We start from the raw sequence: 22,982 nt of genomic DNA, 5'->3' as shown, positions 1-22,982 counted from the left end.
GTTTTTATTCGGCACTCCAGTTGGCAAGATTTTGAGAAAACTACTATATTTAACTAAGAATATTGTCCCACCATGTAATTGATCACCTAAAATATATAATAATAAATACATAAATCAGTCCTAGGAGCACATATTTTTAAATGTTATAATGCCAACGAAAATATAATTCGTGACTGATTTATTTTGAGCAGAAATGATTATACTTACAAAGTCAACCATGATTTTTATTGTTTTTAAAGATGCTTCTAAATTAAAAAGGCACAGGACAAGAGATCCATAGTTTCAGAATATTTATTTTGTATGTGCAGCTATATACCTAGTAGAAAATGTAAAGTTTTTTGTATCACAAAAGCACAAAATACATCACACACATTACTGTCAGTTTACACAAAGGCACCATGGCTGTATCAAAGCAGAACATACAGTACATGTATATTGTATGAAGAAGACACGTCATGTTCCCAGAACTTTAAAATGAAAATAGAACTGCTGCCAGAAAAAAATATCCAGGACTTGCCAAGTGTGCAAAGTGCTGAAGCAGTCCAGTCACCCTTATACTTCTTGAACTGTATTTAGTCTTCCCCTAAGTAACTGTACCTGCCTGGTACAAAAAAAAACAAAAAAAACACATTGACATTGTTGAATCAAAGAATAGGATTATAGTAATTGCCTGTGATATAACATACCCTGGGCCAGTTGGATCAGACTATATTTTGGTCTTTTCTTCAAGCTAAAGCTGCAATGAAACAAATAATGCGCTTGTTGCATAAGAGATTAGTTGTACTATCCTGTGGAAGGAGACTTTGTGTTCTGCTAAGAACACAATACTACATGGCTCAAGAAATGCTTTAAAAGCAGTGAATACACAACAAGAACATGTGAACGTGACGAAATGTTGTCCTCCAAACATAATTTACACAACATTTACGAAAGTGTAGACTGAAGTTTCAACATGTTAATTCCAAATAAATAATTTTCACGTTCTGTAAATTCCTTAATTATCTTACATAGTTTGAATCTGAGTTCAATGACTATGACTGTTAGCAGGAAATGTTTGTTTTCTTTTAATTATACAAGCATATATACCCCTTTACACCAGTTATACCAGATTATACTGTGCTGTAAATGCAACAATATAGTTTTATAATATAAAACAATACTGCTGCCAGCAGTACACTGCATGAGAAATGAATAGTATGCACATTTTCATTCAAACATTAGGTTATTGTAGGTTACAGCTGAATTCCACTGGTCGAGAAAATTAGATGCATTGCCAGTCCTGAAAATGTCTTCTGGTGGCATCACTGTTCCTAATATTGCCGTTGGCCCTCAATCAGGTTCACTTTGTCTGAGAGTTCATCAAGTGAACAAACAGTCAAGGAAACAGAATTTCAAAAAGTGTGGTCGAAATGAACAAGATAATTATGACACTGGCCATAGATGTGACAGACTTAAAGTTTAGAATGAGATTCAACTTACTGCCATTGAAAGTAAAAGCCAAAATGATTACTGCATTTACTCAAATTGCAACTGTGTTTTGTAGACACACCATGAAATCATTACATATAATGATCACAATTTTACAATCTTAGAAATACATTCAGTTTGTGGAGCCTCTTGGGGTCAGGAAAAGGATATGCTTTCTGTTCAGATCCTGAATAGTTGACTGCACCTTTTTCTGGAACAAAATCTGAGCTTCACACATGCAGGCGTCTTGAGTTATTTCACCTCTCATTTCCTCTGAAAGAATAAGACAAATATATGAAGACAGTTATGTGAGAGGTGTTTCATTATAGCTTGTGTTTTTTCTTCAGTCACTTAGCAGAAAGAAGCAACGCAGATGATCTACATTGCTATTTGAGAATCGACGCAAACATTTTTGAAGCCTTCAAAGAATCATTGTTAGTGTTCTAAATGGAAACTATTTTGCAGATGATGAGATGAGGTAAAGGTAGAGGTTATTTTCTAAACTTAAGGATTCTTGATTGAAGAGTGTACAGCAGTAGAGATTAGGGACAATCAAGTATCAATATATTAAAACATTTCTATCATTTGAACACTTACTGAGGTCAATGGGATTCTAACACACATGGTAATTACTTAAGCAATCTGTACACATGCATGTACAACCACAAATCACTGCAAAAGATTCAGTTCCAACAGTCACATTCAATCCAAGTATTTATTTATTTATTTTTTGGTTTCTTTAGTTGGATCAAAGTTCCTCATTAGCTGAACATTCCTTGCAGGACCAGTATCCTTACACTGGCATGGTACATTTTTATATTCTATGGTGTACTGGACCAATAGAGCTTGTTGCTGGACTTGGTAGCCTTGTGAACAGTCAGTTGCAGACTGAAAAATGCAAAAGAAAAGACACAAATGATATCAAACAGTTTCTGTTCAATTTAAAGAATCACAGTAGTCACAGAGAAGGGCTCACAGTCTGTATTCTTTATTCTACTTTACACAGGGTTCTTCACTCAGGTGTTAATTAACCATGGATGCATCAGTATTGCTATTTATAGCTGATTTGATCAATTCAACTGAATTTCTGGTGCCCTAAAGGTAATTTTTGATAGCATATACAATATGAAACAGACTGAAAAATCTTTTAAATCTTTTTAGTAATGACATGGATATCCAGTTGTCCATACAGGAAAAGACCATTACTTTAAGGGAACAAAGACTTTTTAGTGCCTCTCCAAGGCAGGATATTATGGGAAACCAACAGAGGCAAAACCATTCAGCCTTTCTCTTTCCCAGAACATCAAATTCTGCCTTTTTGTAAAGCTGCTGGTGTCTGAGAAATATGCACAAGGTGTCCTTTGGTGTCGCTACCACTGGCATCAAAATTCAACAATGATAGATGTAAAACAACTTGTTAAGTTCAGGAAAAGTTTATGGTTTGTATTAAATAATATTAAGCATATATTTCAATGCAAACATCCCGTTACCTATAAAGGAGCAACAGTGACAACAGCATCAGAGAACATCTGGGTATTAACTCATTGTGTATGTCAGGCATTCAGGGAATTGTATAGGTCTGTCGATCGGACTACCTCACGCATTAAAGATTACACTACAGGGAACCTAGTGTGTTTAAATGTGACATCAAGGAGTCCTGATAAAGCAGCATTGAAGTTCTGTCCTTCTTTGCATTGGAAATTTGTCAAGCCTATAGACCCTGCTGGAGGCCTGGTAAATACCTGACTCTACTGGTATATTGTAAATCTATCTGGATTTTGGATTATTATGAAGGCACCGATATCTCACCTGACAAACTCCTTCAAATGCCATTGGCAAAGAGTATTCAAGAAGCCTCCAGTCAGCTATAGAAGCTTTGTTTCATTGTGGGCCTTAGAGGAATTGCTGGGCTATGAGATTCACTACACAGACACCATGATGTACAGTATGTTGACATAAAGTGTAAATTCTTACGTGAACACGTTCTGTGGTCTGCATTCAACACATATCCCACTCGACACTTGCAGTTGTAAGAATCACCATTGTTGATACAAATATGCTGGCAGTCATGTCCCTGAGCACATGCATCTGAACCTAGAAAGAAACACTAACTGACTTGGTAACTCGGGCAACAAACGCTTTGCAGTTAGTCCTATAATATTCATGGAATCCACTGCTAAACCAGAGGCATGTGTCTAACATGCTACAAGTGACTCAGTAGTTCTGGAATCTGTTATGGTAAAACATTAAATACCCCAGTGTACTGAAAAAATGTTGAAAGGAGGAAGTTTCTTACGTGAGCAGGTTTTCTTGTCCATATTCAGGACATATCCCACTTGACACTTGCAGGTGTATGAGTTCCCATTGTTGACACATATGTGCTGGCAGTCGTGTCCCTTGGCACATGCATCTGAACCTGCACCTGGAACGAGATGCTCACACCTCAACGACTTATTACATCAGAAAAAATCGCTTGACTTTTTGAAGGGGTTTTGGACTCAGGTTTTTTTAAAAAAAAGAAGTTGATCCCACAGCCATTAGACTTAGACCTTTCATCATGTCTCCTTCACTATGACTTCAGTTTTGCACTGCTCAAATCAGTTCAGAGCGATGGAAAACATTTTACAAAAGTGTTAGTGCTCTGATAAAGTATGCCTGTAGCGATGCTTTGAGATGCTGGATCACACAACAGAAATCAAACATGCATAGTTAAAAAAAAAAATCCAAGTTCTTACGTGAGCATGTTTTCTGGTCCGCATTCAAAACATATTCCACTTGACACTTGCAGACATAAGAGTCACCACTGTTGACACAAATGTGCTGGCAATCATGTCCATGGGCACATATATCCATCCCTGAAAGGAAACACTTCCACATTTGACTGATCTCTGATGAGATCCATTGAGGAGCTCTTGGCCTGGTGTGAACTCTCTGAAGGTGTAAATCTCATTCAAGAAAATTAATGAAGTCTATGATGATGCTCTCCACTGCTATTGCTATGCTATCACTGCTATTTTCAGTTTTAGTAACATATTAGTGAAAATGTGAAATGTCCAGGTTCTTATGTGAGCATGTTTTCTGGTCTGTATTCAACATATATCCTATCTGATATTTGCATATGTACAAGTCATCAGTGCTGACAAATATGCTGGCAGTCATGTCCCTGTGAACATGTATCCAAACCTGAAAAGAAAAACTTTAACATCTGACAAACATATTCCTCTAATGGTGCAAGTCTACGTGGAACATTGGATGGCAATGGTTATCTTAACCGGTCATATAAACTAAAACGTCTCCTGTTCATCCAAGATAAGTTGTACCCACCCCGCAAAAAAAGTCTTTCATGTCTACCTGCCTCAGTTTACATCAATAAGAGAACTCTTGGTAAGTAGAACTCATTATGGTGGAGCTCTGTCAATAATGGATTCCAAAGCAAGCCTAAGATGCATGTAAAAGAAAGATCCATGTTCTTACGTGAGCATGTTTTCTTATCTGGATTCAACATATATCCCACTTGACATTTGCAGGTGTATGAGTCACCACCGTTTACACAAATGTGCTGGCAATCATGTCCATAGCCACATGGATCAGAACCTGAAATGAGACCACATGTGGTATGATATGTCATGTCATCAGTCAAAAAGACTTGGAGCCTCTGATTGACCATTGATCCTTTTGCAGTTGACATGTAACTATAGTTACATGTTATGTGCCTCATTCTTCTATGTGTCTTTAAGGGCAGACACTTGGGGAGGTTTACAGTTGGTACAAATTGCAGCCATGAAAACAATACTATACACCTGTGTTTATCACTATTATTAAGAACAAACTACTATTAAGAACAAACCACACAGCTGATGTCCAAAAGTAGAGAATCTTTAATCCTCCTGTTAAAGGTCTTTTAAACTTTACCTAAGTACCACTACAGGTACATTAAGATTATAGTTGAGTCACTATATGAGAATATATTTTCTCTCATGTTGAATGCAAAGGTGATAATCGTAACTTTCCATACAAATGTCCTTACAGTCATGTCCTTTGGTACATTTGTCTGATCCTGTTAAGAGGCACTTTGTTTATTCTAATTACATCTGGCATGAATGACACAACCAGTTTTGGAGCTTTAAGAGGCCACGATTGCACCTACAAAACATGTTAGTCAGATGTAAATCAATCCCAGGCTCTGTTCAAAAGTAATTACCATTAAACTGTCTAAACTATTTCAAACAATTTGCCTGAATGTCTCTAGAAATACAAGACAGTTTCTGTCGTATTCTATCGAGCATCAGGAAATCTCATTGAACACGACATGCACATCAAAAATAAAAGTCAAGTTCTTACGTGAGCATGTTTTCTGGTCTGCATTTAACACATATCCCTCATGGCATGAGCAAAGGTATGAATCATCATCTTTGACACAAATATGTTGGCAGTCATGTTTCTCATCACATTTGTCCAAACCTGAAAAGAGACACTGGCAAAGCTAACATATTTGTGAAATACATGGCCTATTGTGCAGCTTTTGATAGGAAAAGAAAGATAGGCATTTTATGAAGACTATGGACATATCTTCCAGACCCTTTCTTGCATTTCATCAAACACCTACATGTAGAGTAAGCATTTATGTAATGACCTAGAGAAACTGCATGCAAACATGGAGGTCCAAATTTTTTTGGTTCTGCATGTTTTCTCATATGCAATCATCACATCACATTAAACCATTTAATTTGCCTCTGTGCATCAGGGTACTCATTCAAAATAAATTGCAATAACTGTACACTACAGTGCCTCACTAACTCTTACTGTGAAAAATTTTGGCCAACACAGACACTTATCTCTCACAGCATTGCTTTTTAGCATTTTCTCAAGTACTTCCCAGATTGGGATATTTTGGCATTGGCAAGGATTTATAAAAAAAAAAGACTTTCATGACAAAATATATTTTTTACAAAGTAATGCCAATTGATTAGGAATGTAAAAAGTTGAATGTGCTAATGTCCACAGAGAACTAGTCTAACACCATCACCCAGGAATGCTTCGGGTAGGTTAAGGCCAGAATATACTGAAAATATATAACACCATAAACCTTATGCTTCTATCTCCACATTTCATACATCAACCGTAATATTGGTTGCAGGAAACCACAGACATTGCTAAGAGGTCCACATCTACTCATAAAGCCCAAGTTCTTAGGTGAGCATGTTTTCTGGTCTGCATTGAACACATATCCCTCCCAGCACATGTATCTGAACCTGAAACAGGACACTCTATTTGTAACTGAGCCATCAGCAGCAGCTTTCAGTACACCACTGTGAGTCAATTTATAATTTAAGTAATGGTCATATACTAGATACCTCTGGGTCCACAAATTAAATTCACAATTTACTTCCTAAGCAGTTACAACAACTTACATAACTTGATGGGTATGTATCAAGAAAACAGTGCATCACTTGGCTGTCTAAATGAAAGTTTTTGTAAACACTAATAGTTTAAATCCATTCATTACTTTGCCAAGGAACACAGTGGAGTTGTGTGACAATCAGCGTACATTTGTCTGTCTGTGTGCAATATTATTCAAAAACGGACTAACGTATTTGGATGAAATTTTCAGGGAAGGTCAGAAATGACACAAGGACCAAGTGATTAGATTTTTTCAGTGATGCAGCTTATAGTCTAGATCTATGGATGTGTTAAAGATTTCTGTATCAATGCGAGATAGTGACACGCCATCACTGTATGTATGACAACAAGAGAACACTACATCAGCTGCCTGCTGACAATCACATGATTGTGATCCTACTACAAATCCACCGCTGCGGACTTATCAGGACTTATCCGTCGGAAATCATACAACGACTGAGCCGCCTTGGCGGAGTACTGCACTCTCTGAGTGCTTTTCTTGTTTAAATAATTACCAGACTTCAAGAGAAACTTCAAATCTGAGACACTTCATCTTGATCGGAAGCATAGAAGTAAAATTCTGGTTCTTACGTGAGCATGTTTTCTGGTCTGTATTCAACACATAGCCCTCTCGACATTTGCAAAGGTAAGATTCACCCTTTGGGACACAAATGTGCTGGCAGTCATGTTCCTGGATGCACACATCCGAACCTGAAAAGAGACACTACCACAGCTAACACTTACACCACCACTTAGGAATCCTGAGTTTGTTGTGGTGCTCAGGACAGAAACAATCACATACTCTATGTCTTATTTGTCCCTTTAACCAAGCAACTTAAATTCTGTTGTAAAGCAGTAAAGCTGCACTTAGAAGCCTTCAAACAATGCAGGAGTCTTACGTGAGCACGTTTTTTGGTCTGCATTTAACATATATCCTGATCGACACTTGCAGATGTACGAGTCATCATTGTTTTCACAAATGTGCTGGCACCTATGTCCATGGGGACATGGATCAGAACCTGAAAAGAGACATATCAATATGTGGGTGACATCTATTGACATCAGGCATGTAGAGTTTGTCCTGTTGGATGTTCTATCTGGCCATTGTTCTTTTAAAGTTGAATAAGAACTGTGGTTACATGCTCCACATATCTGCATCAATATTTGTCCTCATTCTATAAGTTTTTGAGGATGAAGTCAACAGGTGACAGTATAGAAGAGCAAGCCAGTACTTAGTCAGTGAACCTATTACTGATGTATTAATTATCAGCAGACTTGTGTCCATATAACTTTAATCTGTGCACGCTGTTTAGTTGCATAGGAAGATAATTTCTAGAAGACAACTTTTAAAAAACAAACAAACAAGGATATAAGTCATAAGAGGCATGAAGAAACTTTGCCTCTATTACAAAGAACCTCAACAATTCTGTTCCATTCACAGTTGTGTTCTTTTTCAGAAACAAACCTTAAATCAACATGTCCATGCAATAGCAAGACCTGGTGGTTTTCGAACCTGAAACAAGGAACTATCTGACCACATTGGTCCAAAGACATCCGCCATAGATCCATTGAGCCTTACAGGAACAGTTACCCAAGCTAGATGTTACTGATATGTTCAGTTTTTTTGCCTTGTCATCACATGGTAGCTATGCCACTGCAATTTGTATTACTGAGATTCTCTTTCAGCCAATGGGGCAATGGGATAATTAGTGACTACAAGTAGCTCCCAATGAGCCTGAAAAATTAAACCAACAAGGATGTGACTTAAACTGCAGTTCCCTGAATTTCCACTTCAGGCTGACTCCATGAGAAAAACCCATAAGACACCATTGTTAAAATGGGGGTCTACAGGGGTTTATCTATCCAACTTTACAACAAGAATAAACATGTGTATAGTCTGGTACAGTAGATTAAGATTTTACAGTCCTACATCAGACCAAATTCGGGACTATGTCAAAGCACACAACCTTCGCATTCATTTCTAGGATACTCCAGAGCTGACAGAAAAAACAGGTAATCTGACAAAAAAAACTCAGGTTTTGCTACAACAAAGTGGAACCTTCTTCAGCAGAACATGACTTTTGCCAAAGGCATCCTTTAGGGAACTTTTACCAAACCAAAATGCTAATCTCAAGAGTCAGATTGTGTGTCTACAGCACAAACATACAGTATATCAGGGTTTCTAATACTGTCCATGCAGTTATTGGGACACTTGAGACAAATCCACAGAGAGAGGAGGTAACAGAGGTGCTTTCATCATGTTTTCATTCAACATATTTCCAAACGGCACAAGCAGAATGAAACTAATGAACCACCATTTATTTTACAGTCACAACCCTGTTTGTTCCCTGCCTCTGAGCAATAATGCAGTCCACCTGACAGCTGATTGGTCAGCACTCCAAGGAATGTAATTGACAAGATTTACACAGTCAAATGCAAAGACATGTGTTTCTCATGACACTGTACCAATTCAAGGTATGAAATGTGTCTGTAAGAGTTCTTACGTGAACATGTTCTGTTGTCTGCATTCAACACATATCCCCTGTGACACACGCAGACAGAATAGTCACCATTTTTGACACAAGTGTGTTGGCAGTCATGTCCCTGGTCACAAGTATCCAAATCTGCAAAGAGACATTTCTATATGTAATTGAATGTGTTTCAGATTTCACAATAATAATAAGAACAGACCTGCACCCAACAGCATGCAAGTTAAAGTTGAACTGAGGTTTCTCACTCTGTATAGAATGTCTCAAATGTTTTTAGGCCAGTATTATTCAAGTAGTGTAATATTTTTGGGTGCGATACGCTAGGAGTAAAAGATGATATAATTAGGGCAAATGCGATTAAACTGAAGAATAGAGTTAAGACATGTGCATGAACTACATAATAATAAAGGTTTCAGTAATCACTGATGTTTTGATGATGTGTGTGTATCTGTGGAGGACACAGCTGAAAGACCATAAAGTATAACCTGTAACTTTGGTGTGAAGACAAATTATGTTTTTTTTATGAGATGATATATTAAGTACTCAAAACATATTGGTGTAAATTTAAGGCAATATAACTTTTAAAAGAGGTGTATCAGAAATTTAACAATACATGACGGTATAATATGCATAAAATCAGTCACAAAATAATAGGGGTAGAATGTAACAGGGGGCTAAGGCAGAGTCTGAACATGTCTGGGCACGTTCTCGGTAAAACATTATGTAATGATAACCTAAAGTCCTCTGTAGAGTATGACCTAGTGGTGACATATGATAACCTGATGTTAAGATATGACCAATAGATTTATAAAAGTATAATGGGATCAAAAATGTCTCTCCAATAATATGCCCTATAGACGTGGAAAATGACCAACCGGCTCAGTATCTCTGTTTTTTCTTGTGATATTATCACTGCTAAGAACTACTCCGGGATTTTCTGTCGACAATAAATCCTGCTGCCCTTGAATTCTGATTTCTCCTGGTGATTTTTTGAAGATCTTCTAAGCAGCTTTTTAGAGATTTGAACATGGTCAGGTGTTAGACTCTGGCTCATGATTGAGGATTTAGTTTCCACATCACTCAGTAACACAAAAGCTCTTGTTAAGGGATTGGTGGTCTGAAGTTATAACAGCTAATTCCAATACAACATGATTTTACAAGTCATATCAAGCAGTGGACCTCAGTGCTGTGTCCTCACCAATTCCAAAACATGCAATTTGTGGGAAATCTACTACAAGTTTACTGAAAAGGTTCAGGTTCTTACATGAGCATGTTTTCCGGTCTGCATTTAACACATATCCCATTCGACACTCACAGATGTACGAGTCATCAGTGCTGACACAAATATGTTGGCAGTCATGTCCCTGGGAACATATATCCAAACCTGAAAAGAAAGACTTCAACATCTGATAAACCTGAACCTCTAATGGTGCAAGTCTATATGGAGCTTTGGATGGCAATGGTCATGCTAACAGGCCATATAAACTAAAGCTTCTCCTGTTCATCCAAGATAAGTTGTGCCCACCTTAGAAAGTCCCTCACCAGCTCACACAATGTAAATGAAGGCCACATAGAAATGTCATGTAAAATACATAGGAGCCAACCAAAAAAAAAACAACAAAGTATGGTTCTTACGTGAGCATGTTTTCTGGTCTGCATTCAACACATATCCCACTTGACATTTGCAGATGTATGAGTCATCACTGCTGACACAAATATGTTGGCAGTCATGTCCTTGGGTACATGTATCTGAACCTGAAAACAAACACTTCCACATCTAAACTATAGCAGTTAAGAAGCCCTGAATTAGTTAAATTTCATACAAGTGCAAAATATCCTTTAGATGAGTTTTAACAAGGATTTTGGCTGTGGAAAGCAAATGATGTTGATTTTTTTTCTTAATAAGGATTTTTATGAACAATAGTATGTAACTCGAAAGCTGGCAGAAAGCAGTAGATCAAATTCTTTCAGACCTCAGTAGAGGTGTAGGAATGACTTGGAGAAATCATCTACACATACCATTCAAAGGTTTAGGGTCACCCACACCCTATACTGAGTGACCCTATGTGTGAGTTTTACATGAAACCTCACACACATTCTACAAAGTCAAAACTCAGTTTTCCCCTATCTACATGCCAACACTGTAAACAAAGTTTCTGAAAATCCTCTCTTTGGAAAGAGTTTTTTAAAAGACATAGCTCATTGGCCTAAAACTGTGTTTGCATAAAGATAAATGATCAGTAACAAAAAGCTATGTTTTAAAAAATACCTCTTGTAGATAGGGTCTGAGATAATATGATAAATGACTTACTCCTTGCTGCAGATGAAGGTGAAAGCTGCACTCTCATTGATGCCACTTCAAAATGTCTGCTCTCAACTTATTGTGCTCATAGCTGTCTAAATTCACAATCTTCTGTTCCCTATTTTACTCACTATGTTGCTCATCCTCATCCATACCTTTTTTTTCCAGTACTAAAATTCTGTAATGTCCTCTATTCAGATATTACTAAGGCCTCTCTTTATTGCCTTCAGTTGCTTCAAAATGCTGCAGTAAAGGTTATCACAAGTTTGGATTATCCAACATCTGACTAAGACAGTTTTCAGTCCTGAGATAACCATGCAGAAGGAGAACTTTTAGAGTTTGAGCCACTCAACAACCCGGGCTTTCACCATGCCCAGCTTATTTAATCTGTTATGAATAGTGTTTGCCCTAATCTATTTCGAGCAAGTCAAAACATTAGTAACAAAAGATGGTATGTGGTGCATTTACAGTATGGAGTACCAAACCAGCTGATGATCAAAAGTAGTTTAAACACAGATTATGAACACGAGGTTCTATCTAAATTGTTGCATAATATTTCATTCTATGTCTAAAATGGCCTTCCTCACTCAATACCAGAACAAAGTTTCAGCAAGGTTCAGTCAAAATCTAACTTCTGGTCATGTCCAACATATTTATATAGTTTTTAGATGAGAAGTCCTGCAAAAACACTGCTTTTTTGGGACTGAGACGATGAATATAAACATAAAGACTCAGACAAAGATTCTTACGTGAGCATGTTGTCTTGTCCGGGTTCAAGACATAGCCAGAGCGACACTTGCAGCTGTAAGAGTTGCCGTTGTTGACACAGATATACTGACAATTGTGTCCCTTAGCACATGCATCCGAACCTGAAAGGAAACATTCCAATGTCTGATTGGCTTAGGTCAAATGAAATCAATGACTTCGATGTTAGTAAGCTGTAAGTCTGCTCTGAGTGAGCTGCCACATGCAGGTTAGTTTGTTTAATCTCTGTGCTTCAACTACAGGTTACAGTGAATTTACTTCAGACAGTTGTTTGTGAAGAAAAAGACATATTTATACACTACCGTTCAAAAGTTTGGGGTCACCCAGACAATTTCATGTTTTCCATGAAAACTCCCACTTTTATCCATGTACTAACATAACTGCACAAGGGTTTTCTAATCATCAATGAGCCTTTCAACACCATTAGCTAACACAATGTAGCATTAGAACACAGGAGTGATGGTTGCTGGAAATGTTCCTCTGTACCTCTATGGAGATATTCCATTAAAAATCAGCTGTTTCCAGCTGGAATAGTCATTTACCACATTAACAATGTCTACACTGGATTTATCATTCATTTAATGTTATCGTCACTGAAAAAAAAATGCTTTTCTTTCAAAAATAAGGACAAGTCTAAGTGACCCCAAACTTTTGGACGGTAGTGTATATTACACTGGCTTTTGAATTCAAGTCACCAGAATAACTGCCCATCTTAGTTTTCCAACAAAAAGTCCTTGCAATACCAAACACAAATCTACTGAAGGCTGCACTCTTCATATAAACTGCACGTCTTCAGTACTTATGTGAACAGACATTAGTTGGTCTCAGTGAAACACAGAGGTTGGTTGAACTCCACTTTAGGTTCAAACTGAAATTAAAGAGCAAGCTTTTCAGTTTGCATGACTGAAAGTCAGCTGTGGTTTTTAACAACATGCAATAAGTTCAACACAGAGGAGAATGTTGCATGACTAGCATATGTAACCTGCGGTTGCTGGTTTGGGTGATTCCAGAAATTTGAAGGAGAAATGAAAATGCAATGCACACTTTATCTGATGGAAATGACTAAAATAGTGGGATTTTTGCTCTCTGAAGTACTTTCCTCTTCAATAGCTCTTCTAACCAGGCTTCCAACTACATTTGTCGTTTTCCCCTACTCTCTAATACTATCCATAGGGGTGTCTTGGTGAGATATGCCACATGTGAACTGTTACAATTCACTGCAGTAACAGATATATTTAACCCTTTTATAATACAACCGTTTTGGGCTAAAGGTTTGGCTAGTTTTACACAGAAAACTACTTAGTTCTGTTTGAAGAAAGATCTTGCTTTCAGTGAAAATTTGTACTTTCTTAAGATTAGAGGACCTTAATCATAATGGGTATAATAACAAACATGTGGCTACGTATCAAGCATGGCTCATGTTAACGACAGGTTTAAAACAGTTATCAAAAAGTGACCTTCAGTGTTAATGTCTAGTGTTTTGCTGAGTCATCCAGTCACTCTGAAATCCTCCTACACAAACTCTGAGACACTACAACAAGTGAGAGCCACAAAATAGGGCATGACAGTTCTCACATGACAACCTGAGATAGCACAACAATAGCATTTAACTGTAGTTCGTGATAAGTTCCCCTGGTCAGTGGTGAGCAGCAGAGCTATACCGGAATGCTTGGCAGTAGCTAGAGCTATGGTTGAGGTTGCAACTGGAGCTGTGGTTGTGGTTATGATTATTGCCATGGCAACTATTATATAGTTACTCCACCAAGGAGTGAGTTATGTGACGATCGCCGTACGTTTGTCTGTCTGACTGCCTGTTCACAACATTACTCAAAAATGGACTAACAGGTTTCGATGAAATTTTCAGGGAAGGTCAGACATGGCACAAGGACCACCTCTTTAGATTTTGGCAGTGATGCGACTTAAAGTCTGGATTCACAGATTTGTGAAAGATTTCTGTATCATTGCAAGATAGCGGCATGGCATCACTGTAACCATGACAACAACTGAACGCTACATCAGCTGCCTGCTGACGATCACATGATTGTGATGCTGCTACAAATCCACCGTTGCGGACTTATCGGGACTTATCCGTCAGAAATTATATAAGGAACAATTGATTCATTTGTGGGGGTGTTTCTTAGTCCTATCAATTCCCGCCACCCACTACATATTTAGGTCACGCGATTCAGTATCTGTACATAACATACACATGCATAACACACGCCTGTGCTCATTGTAAGGTCATTTTGTTTATGGGTACATCAATACTGCCAGTCAAAAGTTTGGATGCACCTTCTCATTCAGTTTTTTTTGTTCATTTGTATTATTTTCTACATTGTAGATTAATCCTGAAGATTAGCACTTTTTTGTTTACAACATAATTCCATAAGTATTCTTTTATAGTTTTGATGTCTTCAGTATTAATCAACAATGTGTAAAATAATTAAATTAAAACCATTGAATGAGAAGGTGTGTCCAAACTTTTGACTGGTAATAATAAATTTTATTTATAAAGCGCTTTTCCAAAAACTCAAAGACGCTGAAGTGGTAGTGTATATTAAATGACCATATTCTATTGTGTCGTGATTTCTGCCATAAATTTTTTTAAGATTTCAGCCGTTGGAAATGATACTAAGCAGCTTTGGCGAAGTACTGCATTGTCTGAGTGCTGTTCTTGTTACAGCTGCAGCACTACTGAAAAGACAATGAATGTAATCATATTAGTGGAAAAAGTCAAACACTTGGGTTTTAAACTGTGTGGTTCTATCAAATATGAGATGGGTCACCAGAAATTCCACTACCGCCTAATCTCAGCATTCATCCAGCCGTCCTCTTTTTACAAATGGAGTTGCACATGTGTACTGCGTGGTAACTCAAAATGTACTGAGAGCGTAAAAGTAGTTCAGCACAAAATCCCATTGGGATTTTTGGGGGGCTTGCTACTTTTTTTTTTTTTTTAAATGTCAGAGTTGCACTTTCAAATAAAAACCCTTGTATTTCTTACATTCCAAGCTTTTAAATCACCCAAATTTATCAAAGGCAGTTGAGGCGAATCAAGCATTCCTGCAGCCTGCACACTACACAAATAGAAATAAATTTACATTTTGTGGAAAACATGTAAATACTTTAGTTTTTGATCCTCCGGTTGTAAACACCTACGAGTTTTTCATTCGATCACTTTTTAAAAATGTTTTAATACTTCATTTTTTCTAAAAATTAAACCGGATAAGACTTTTAACTGTTGAAGGTTCTGGGTATGTTTGAATACAGCCAGGCTCCCTGCTGCCCCATCTTTAGTCCTTGTGCTAAGCTAAACTAGCTGGAAAAAAAATATTTCCTTTAAATCTAAAGATTACATCGTAGTCAAATTTAACACAAGCTAATTTGCTTTTCGCCTTGCATGATAAGCGTTAATGTTCTGTCACAGATGGCAAGAGCCCAAATTTTACACCAGCTTAAGCATATCTTCCAGTAACTGAGCAAGGCACATGGCATGAGGCACAAAATGCAGTGCAGCAAGTAAAGAGCAGCACGCTCCCTGTGAAAGTTATAGACAGCATCGTATTAGGTTTCAACCACTTTAAAGTACCCAAGTATGTAGATTTTGCTCTGAGTCAGCAGATAAAGCAGTGATCAGAGGTTTGTCTTCTTCTTTAGGTTGGTTAGTACATAACGTAGTGTGCATGTTTAATGCTGACTGCATTAATTCCACTCTACTTTTTCACCATCTGCATGACAACAGTTAGTGAACACCTTTTTGGTAGGAATCCAAATACAAGTGGCAGTAAATGACTAGTTACGTTGCCCTTGTTCTTAAGACCAAAGAAGAGGACTGGTGACTTTAGAATGGAAACTCCCTCTATGGTGCTGCCCATATCATCACAGGTTAATATGAGAAGACAGATGTGACATACCGTTGTCTCCCTTATTGCCACGTTCATTATTTATTCCATAACGATCCTTCCTGCCACCTAGGCCTAGTCCGTTATCATCAATTCCAGCATCTATTGGAATATCAGCACTTCCATTATCCTCATCCTTACCACAAAAAGTTTCCCTAAATTTGGAAGTGAGCTTCTCTATGACGCCATAGGTCTCCACATAGAAGACATGGTCATCATGTGGAGGGCTAGCCATGAGCCGGAGGGACGCCATATCAGCTCTGTCTACTCCCACTGCGTAGATCTCAATCCCCGATTCTCGTGCTGCTGCTGACACTTCCTCCACCTTATCCTGGGGCCTCCCGTCTGTCACTATGATGGCCACTTTGGCGATGTTCATCGAGCCAGTTCGAGCTCCTGCCTCCTCAGCGAAAGCCTTCTCCATCGCGGTCTTGATGGCCATGCCTGTCATGGTGCCTGAAGCAAGGGGCTCAACACGGGCCACTGCCTGCTTCAGGGAGGACTTGTCAAAATACTTCTTTAGCAGAAACTCAATCTGCACTGTGCTGGCATAATTGACGAGGCCGACTCGGGTGGCATCAGAGCCAATAGCCATGGTGTCCACCATGTCCTGTAGAAACTCCTTGGCCTTTTCAAACTCAGCGGGGCGCACACTACGGGAACTGTCTATAATGAAGACCAGGTCTATGGGCCGATTTCTGCAGTTAGAATTTGGTTCTGTAAAAAATAAATGGATATTTTTACTGGTTTTGCAAGTGTGCTCATCTTGTTATATTAGAATATTACAGTACTATTAAAAAATAAATAAACAGGTGAAATTTATACTGAGCCACAAATCCAAATGTACATCACAACAAAGACAGAGCTCCAGTGCTTTTAATTAATTAGTTTTATTTTGTAAAGTTTGGTCAAAGCATTTTTATTCCTTTATTTCTTCTTTTTTTCTGTTGCTTTTGTAAATGATTTTTAATTATTGTATAAAACGTGTGTACTTCATTCAACTTGTCTGTGGGTCATTTCAGAATTGGAGGACATTTTATGTCCCACCCATTAAATTTCAAAAAATCCATGTACAAAATGCTAAAACATGCAGTTGTGTAAATTTACATGTCCTGAGACCAAATCTAAAAAAATAGGAGAAAAGAATGTTTGAAAAATATTTTCAAAATACTAAATAAGTCTGAAGTTCCCCTTAAAATGCCATTTTTCTCTTGTTCCAGCTCCTGATGACCAAATTGAATCTCAAATGAAACAGTTAAAGTGAAATTTAAATCTCCTCTTTCTGGTATTATTTTTTTTCATTGATGTCTCCTGTAACTGTGGAAGCTTTTTTTTTTTTTTTTTTTTTTTAATCAACATTATATTTTAAAGAATAATTGTCATGCTTGAAACATGTGTCCCACAACATGTACCCAACCCTATTGATGACGATTTTGTCTTTTGTATCTCGTCTCTGTCGTTTTCTGTCTTGTTTTGGTCGTCTTCTGTCTTGTTTTTGTCATTTTCTGTCTTTTTTGGTCTTTTGTGTCTTGTTTTTGTCATTTTCTTTCTTGTTTTTGTCACTTCTCTCATCTCTGCCATTTAGTGTCTTGTCTTTGTCATTTTGTGTTTTGTTTTTGTCGTTTACACCATCAAAGTTTTTCAAAAGAATGAGTAGAGCAAAGCTATATCCTCTCTTCTACTTTTCGTATTTTCATAATATTGTCAGCCTTGACTGAATGTCTCACTCTACCTCATATTACCAGGATAAGATAAATTCTTTTTCCTTTTTCTTTACTTTTTTCCGTCAGTAAGTTTGTGCTCTTGGTCAGCAGTAACAGCAGCTAAATATCTAGCTTCTACTGCTGAGAAAAACCTAACATTAGCATGGATTAGTAACCCTGTTACTGTGATTAGAGTAGGGTTAGGAAACAATAAATAAAACATGGAGTAGAAATGGCACCATTGATGTGTAAGCTGAGCCAATCAAGCCTTTGATAGTTTATTACCTTTCTTTATGAATATGTAGGAGAAATTTGTAAAAGAGAATGTTTATTTTACAAACATTCTGGAGCCCAAATGTCCTCCAATTCTGGAATGACCCCTGTACTGTTTTTGATTTTTCTATTGTTATTGTGCAGTATTTTGTACTTTACCTTTGTATGTGTTTTTATTTATCTGTAAAGCACTTTGTGTATGACATGGTGCTGAATGATGGTTGCTGGTGGTTCAGTACCTGCACTGGTTCTGCTGGATGCAGGAGACTCTCTGCGCTGCAGTGGGGTCAGCAGCTGCTGGTCAGAGGGCTGATAGCCATGAAACCTGGAATCAGTGCCACCAGCTTTAACAGGAGACAAAGGAGAGGCAGAGGAGACAGCATTAATGCGGTGGTTGCTTTAGTTAAAGGCAATGGTACCTGATAGTACCATATTATCCTAGCAGAACTCTTCGCTCTCAGACTGCAGGCTTACTTGTTGTTCCTAGAATCTCTAAAAGTAGAATGGGAGGCAGAGCCTTCAGTTATCAGCACCTCTCCTGTGGAACCAGCTCCCAGTTTGGGTTCTGGAGGCGGACACCCTCTCTAATTTTAAGACAAGGCTTAAAACCTTCCTTTTTGACAAAGCTTATAGTTAGGACTGACTGGGTGACCCTGACGGGGTGAGCTGGTGTTTTCATTTGCACAACTGACTTCCCCTCTTTACGTCCCTTTAGTTTGCCCCTAGTTATGCTGCTATAGGCCTAGGCTGCTGGGGAACCTCTCTGGATGCACTGAGCCCTTCTCTAACTACCTTTATATTTACTATATATACCATTATTGCATTACACTCACTCTGTTTCTTGTTCCCCACCCCCCTCTTCTCCCATCCCTCCCCCTCTACCTCTACCTCTACCCCTCCATCTCTATCCCTCTACCTCCATCCCTCTATCTCTACCTTTCTACCTCTTCTGTCCCTCTCAACCCACCCAGCCAGCAGCAGATGGGTTCCCCCACATTAGAGCCGGGTTCTGCTCAAGGTTTTTTTCCCTGTTAAAAGGGTGTTTTCCTGCCACTGTCACCTTTTGGCTTGCTCTGGGGTTCAGGCATATGGGTTCTGTAAAGCGTCTCGAGATAATTTGACTGTAATTGGCGCTATATTAATAAAATTGAATTGAAAATTGAGTTGAATGAAAAACAGGTATTCTAAGAAGATTACCGTTCATTATTATTATTATTATTATCATTATTATTATTATTATTGTTATTATTATTATTATTATCTGTTGACCTCATATGAGCCTGCTTGCAGCCTTCGATCCTCAGGTGGATTCTTCTGGTCGTTCCAAAGTCAAGGCTTAAATCTAAGGGTGACCAAGCTTCCTCCATCAGGACCTCAACTTTGGAACGACCTGCCTGAGGAGAGTTAGTAGCTTCTTTTAAATCACTTCTGAAAACCCACTTATATTGACTTGCTTTTATGTGAACTTTACTTTTAGCTTTAATAAATTTTAGTGGTTTATTCCGTATTGTGTCCTGTTTATTTTAGATGTCTTCTCTTGTTTTATTTTACTTTTGGCTGCCTGGTTCTTTGGTGTGATGTTGTCTCTCTCATTCTTTAATTGTCTAATGTTTTTTTTTTTTTAATTACTAACTTTGAACCCTCCGCCTGTTTCTTTAATTTTTAAACTGCCTCATTCCCTTGTCTCCTTGTGTCTTGCTTGATTGTCTGTGTTGCATTTTTGCAACAGGGGGTCTTACAGGGCTGCATTTGGGCACAAACTGCGGTGAACACTGTTCTTAAAGGTGCTATTATTACTATGAATATTCCTCCAAAAGAGCAGCAAGATCTTTGATAATTTTTTGTGAGTAGCCCCGATGCCTGCTTCTCTCCTGTGATGACTGCACTGTAGCCTAACATTGTAACACCTAAACACAGAAAAAATGAGCAAAAATAATATATTAATAATTCAAAAACTTGATAATGGAAAATGTAATCCATTTGCGTAACTGCTTTTTCTGATCTGTTTTTTTTCTTTTTCCTCCTTTTGTTTTTGTTTGAACCTGTTTCAGTATTTCTTATTTATATAAGTATATCTGAATTGTCTTAATTGTTTTTATATACTGTGAACATTTTACATTCTCTGAAATGGTGTGCTGTCTAAACCAGGTCTTCCTCGGAAAAGATAATTTAAATCTCAAGGGACTTCCTGGTAAAAATAAAGGTTCAATAAATAAATAACAATAAATTTTAAAAAATTATTGAAAAAAATAAAACTAATGTATTTTTCCAACAGTACGACCGTACAGGGCTGAATTTGGGCACGTAGACTCCACATGAATTCCCAAATCCTACAGGTTCTTGACTCACATTGACTTTCTAATTTATCATATGTATATAATAACTAAAACAAAAACAAAAGTCTTCTGGTGTCCGTTTGCACACATACAGGAGGACTATTGCACACATCCACAGAACGTATTGTGCGTAAAGCATCGACCGACCGACCTCCAGCTCTCCGTCCCTCCGGCGGCAGGTGGTTGTCGGCACCTGCTCGGACGCCCCGCCGCTGCTGGAAGTCCGGGACTGTGTAATCATCCAGCTGGAAATCCTGAAAAGTCTCGGCACTCGGCACTTCGTCAGAGGTTTGTTCAATAGATGCGATATCTTCGAAGCGCTCACGGCTTCTTGGATGGACCTGCGGGGACCGTCGGGAGACAGGAGGACCGTCTGAGAGGATCTGCCAGCGCTGGGACCGAGGCTGTGCCAAAGTTCCCACAGGTCCCGAAGACAGGATGGCAGCGAGGCAGACCACTACCCACATTAATGAAGCCATGATGCCCGCACACAGTTGGTTTTCTGTGGTCCTCCTCCTCCTAGAACTTACTGTTGCCTATTTATATGGTCTAGTCTCCACGGCCCATAAGGCGTGGAGAACCAGAGGCCCAATCCAGAGGCTCTAAGGCCTGGACAAGTGAGGGAGGTTTCACAGCAGCAGCTGCTGTTCCAGAAGACTGCACCAACAAAGAGTCCTTTCACTCTGATTTCCACATTTTAGTGATGCTATATACAGTGTGGCTTACAGTTGTTTCACTATCTGTTTCACGTTTTAGATCTAATGTATCTAAGCCATCATTCCAAAGCAGTGTTCAATATCCCTTATTCACTTTTTGGAAATGTTATTAAGCCATTTCTTCCCATTTTGGCTTCGATTTTTATGTGTGTTTTTTTTTTTTTTTTTTTTTTTTTTACAGGAATTGTGAGCAATGGCAAACAAATTAACAATTAGATGCACAAGGGATTGGACTCTACACTCCCATATGTGTGTCCAAAATGAACCATATAAGAATCAATGTATTTTTATCCTAGTTTTGTCATTTTGGTTAAAAATAGTTATTTGTATTAGTGTTTAGGGGTTAGTGTTTGTGTTACATTTTTTTGTCCACACAAGAGTGATTTCATGTTTGAAATAAATTTATTTTTCACTTTATAACAGATTTTGAACATTTCGATGATTGAAAAAAAAGAATATTACACAGAACAGCAATAGAAGAATGTCAACATGCATTTTGCTGGCATTTTCCCACTCTTTTCCTCCAGCTGTTGCTGCTGTCCGTCGCTCCATCACCTCTTGTGTGATATTATCAGTGATAAAGAACTTGGAGTAGTAATACAAACATTACAATTACAATTTCTGGGTCATTTTTGACCAACTTATGCATCTAAGGGGTTAAATCAAGAGCAAAGAAAGTGGATACAAAAGCAGTATTGGAAGTGTGAAAATGCCAAGCAGATACACACATCATAGCAAGGAAACTGTAACACTTGTGCATTTCTTGGTACATAAGATCGTTAGAAGTAGTTGTAAATGTCACAAAGTGCACAATTATTTTAAATTCTCAGTTTGATTTCCATATATATATATCTATATATATATATCTATATATATATATATATATATCTATATCTATATCTATATCTATATATATATATATATATATATATATATATATATATATAGATATATAGATATATATATATATAGATATATTCAAGGTTGTTCATTTTAAATATATAACCTGCTCATTACATCATGCAACTATTACATGTTTCAACCAACAAAATAAAATTAGCTCCACCTGACCACTTAAAAAAATGCAGCTTACACCTCCGTAGATCAGTGAAAAGCTCTGCTACAATACAAGCCATACACATGTTGCTCTATATTTAGAATAATAACACACAATCAAGATGTACGCTCCTGTTCAAAGGTTGGGGTCACCCAAACAATTTCATGTTTTCCATGAAAATGCACACTTTTATTCATGTACTAACAAAACTGCACAAGGGTTTTCTAATCATCAATGAGCCTTTCAACACCATTAGCTAACACAATGTAGCATTAGAACACAGGAGTGATGGTTGCTGGAAATGTTCCTCTGTACCTCTATGGAGATATTCCATTAAAAACCAGCTGTTTCCAGCTACAATAGTCATTTACCACATTAACAATGTCTACACTGGATTTATCATTCATTTAATGTTATCTTCATTGAAAAAAAATGCTTTTCTTTCAAAAAACAAGGACATTTCTAAGTGACCCCAAACTTTGAACAGTAGTGTATTTGTGTAACAGGCTCCATAGAAATTCTGACGTCTGACCTTTAGTAATTCTGATGAACAAAACAAGAGATACCGTAGT

The 22,982-nt window shown here is 37.8% G+C and overlaps 1 protein-coding gene across 12 annotated transcripts; it reads right to left on the bottom strand.

Annotated features, from left to right (window-relative positions):
• Window positions 1-275: 275 nt before the first annotated feature.
• On the bottom strand, window positions 276-21,164 carry LOC111571087 (matrilin-3). Of its 12 annotated transcripts, none has more exons than XM_055006014.1 (16): window positions 20,789-21,164; window positions 18,541-18,645; window positions 16,338-17,042; window positions 12,408-12,527; window positions 10,992-11,111; window positions 10,621-10,740; window positions 9,372-9,491; window positions 7,767-7,886; window positions 7,459-7,578; window positions 5,809-5,928; window positions 4,942-5,061; window positions 4,203-4,322; window positions 3,764-3,889; window positions 3,442-3,561; window positions 1,640-1,740; window positions 276-1,364 (listed from the first exon to the last, which is right to left on the bottom strand). In XM_055006014.1, exons 1-16 carry the CDS (start codon window positions 21,114-21,116, stop codon window positions 1,311-1,313), a joined length of 2,619 nt encoding a protein of 872 aa, XP_054861989.1. In that variant the 5' UTR covers window positions 21,117-21,164; the 3' UTR covers window positions 276-1,310. The 12 variants fall into 12 exon arrangements, 11 of the variants coding, with proteins under 11 accessions (XP_054861989.1, XP_054861994.1, XP_054861990.1 ...); XM_055006019.1 differs by having other exon boundaries at window positions 16,467-17,042; XR_008600032.1 differs by lacking the exon at window positions 276-1,364 and adding an exon at window positions 2,265-2,355 and having other exon boundaries at window positions 1,658-1,740.
• Window positions 21,165-22,982: the final 1,818 nt, after the last annotated feature.

This window comes from Amphiprion ocellaris, chromosome 20, assembly GCF_022539595.1.
Source record: "Amphiprion ocellaris isolate individual 3 ecotype Okinawa chromosome 20, ASM2253959v1, whole genome shotgun sequence".
Classification (NCBI taxonomy): domain Eukaryota; kingdom Metazoa; phylum Chordata; class Actinopteri; family Pomacentridae; genus Amphiprion; species Amphiprion ocellaris.
This window is presented reverse-complemented; position numbering and strand designations above follow the sequence as displayed.

What these genes read in the sequence shown, in the direction of transcription:
- LOC111571087 (XM_055006014.1), bottom strand. Translation starts at nt 21,116, where the DNA reads ATGGCTTCATTAATGTGGGTAGTGGTCTGCCTCGCTGCCATCCTGTCT. An exon ending in AGACCAAAAAACGTGCTCAC is followed by an intron (nt 7,579 to 7,766) that starts GTAAGACTCCTG and finishes GTCTCTTTTCAG; the next exon opens with GTTCGGATGTGTGCATCCAG. An exon ending in AGACCAGAAAACATGCTCAC is followed by an intron (nt 5,062 to 5,808) that starts GTAAGAACTTGA and finishes GTCTCATTTCAG; the next exon opens with GTTCTGATCCATGTGGCTAT.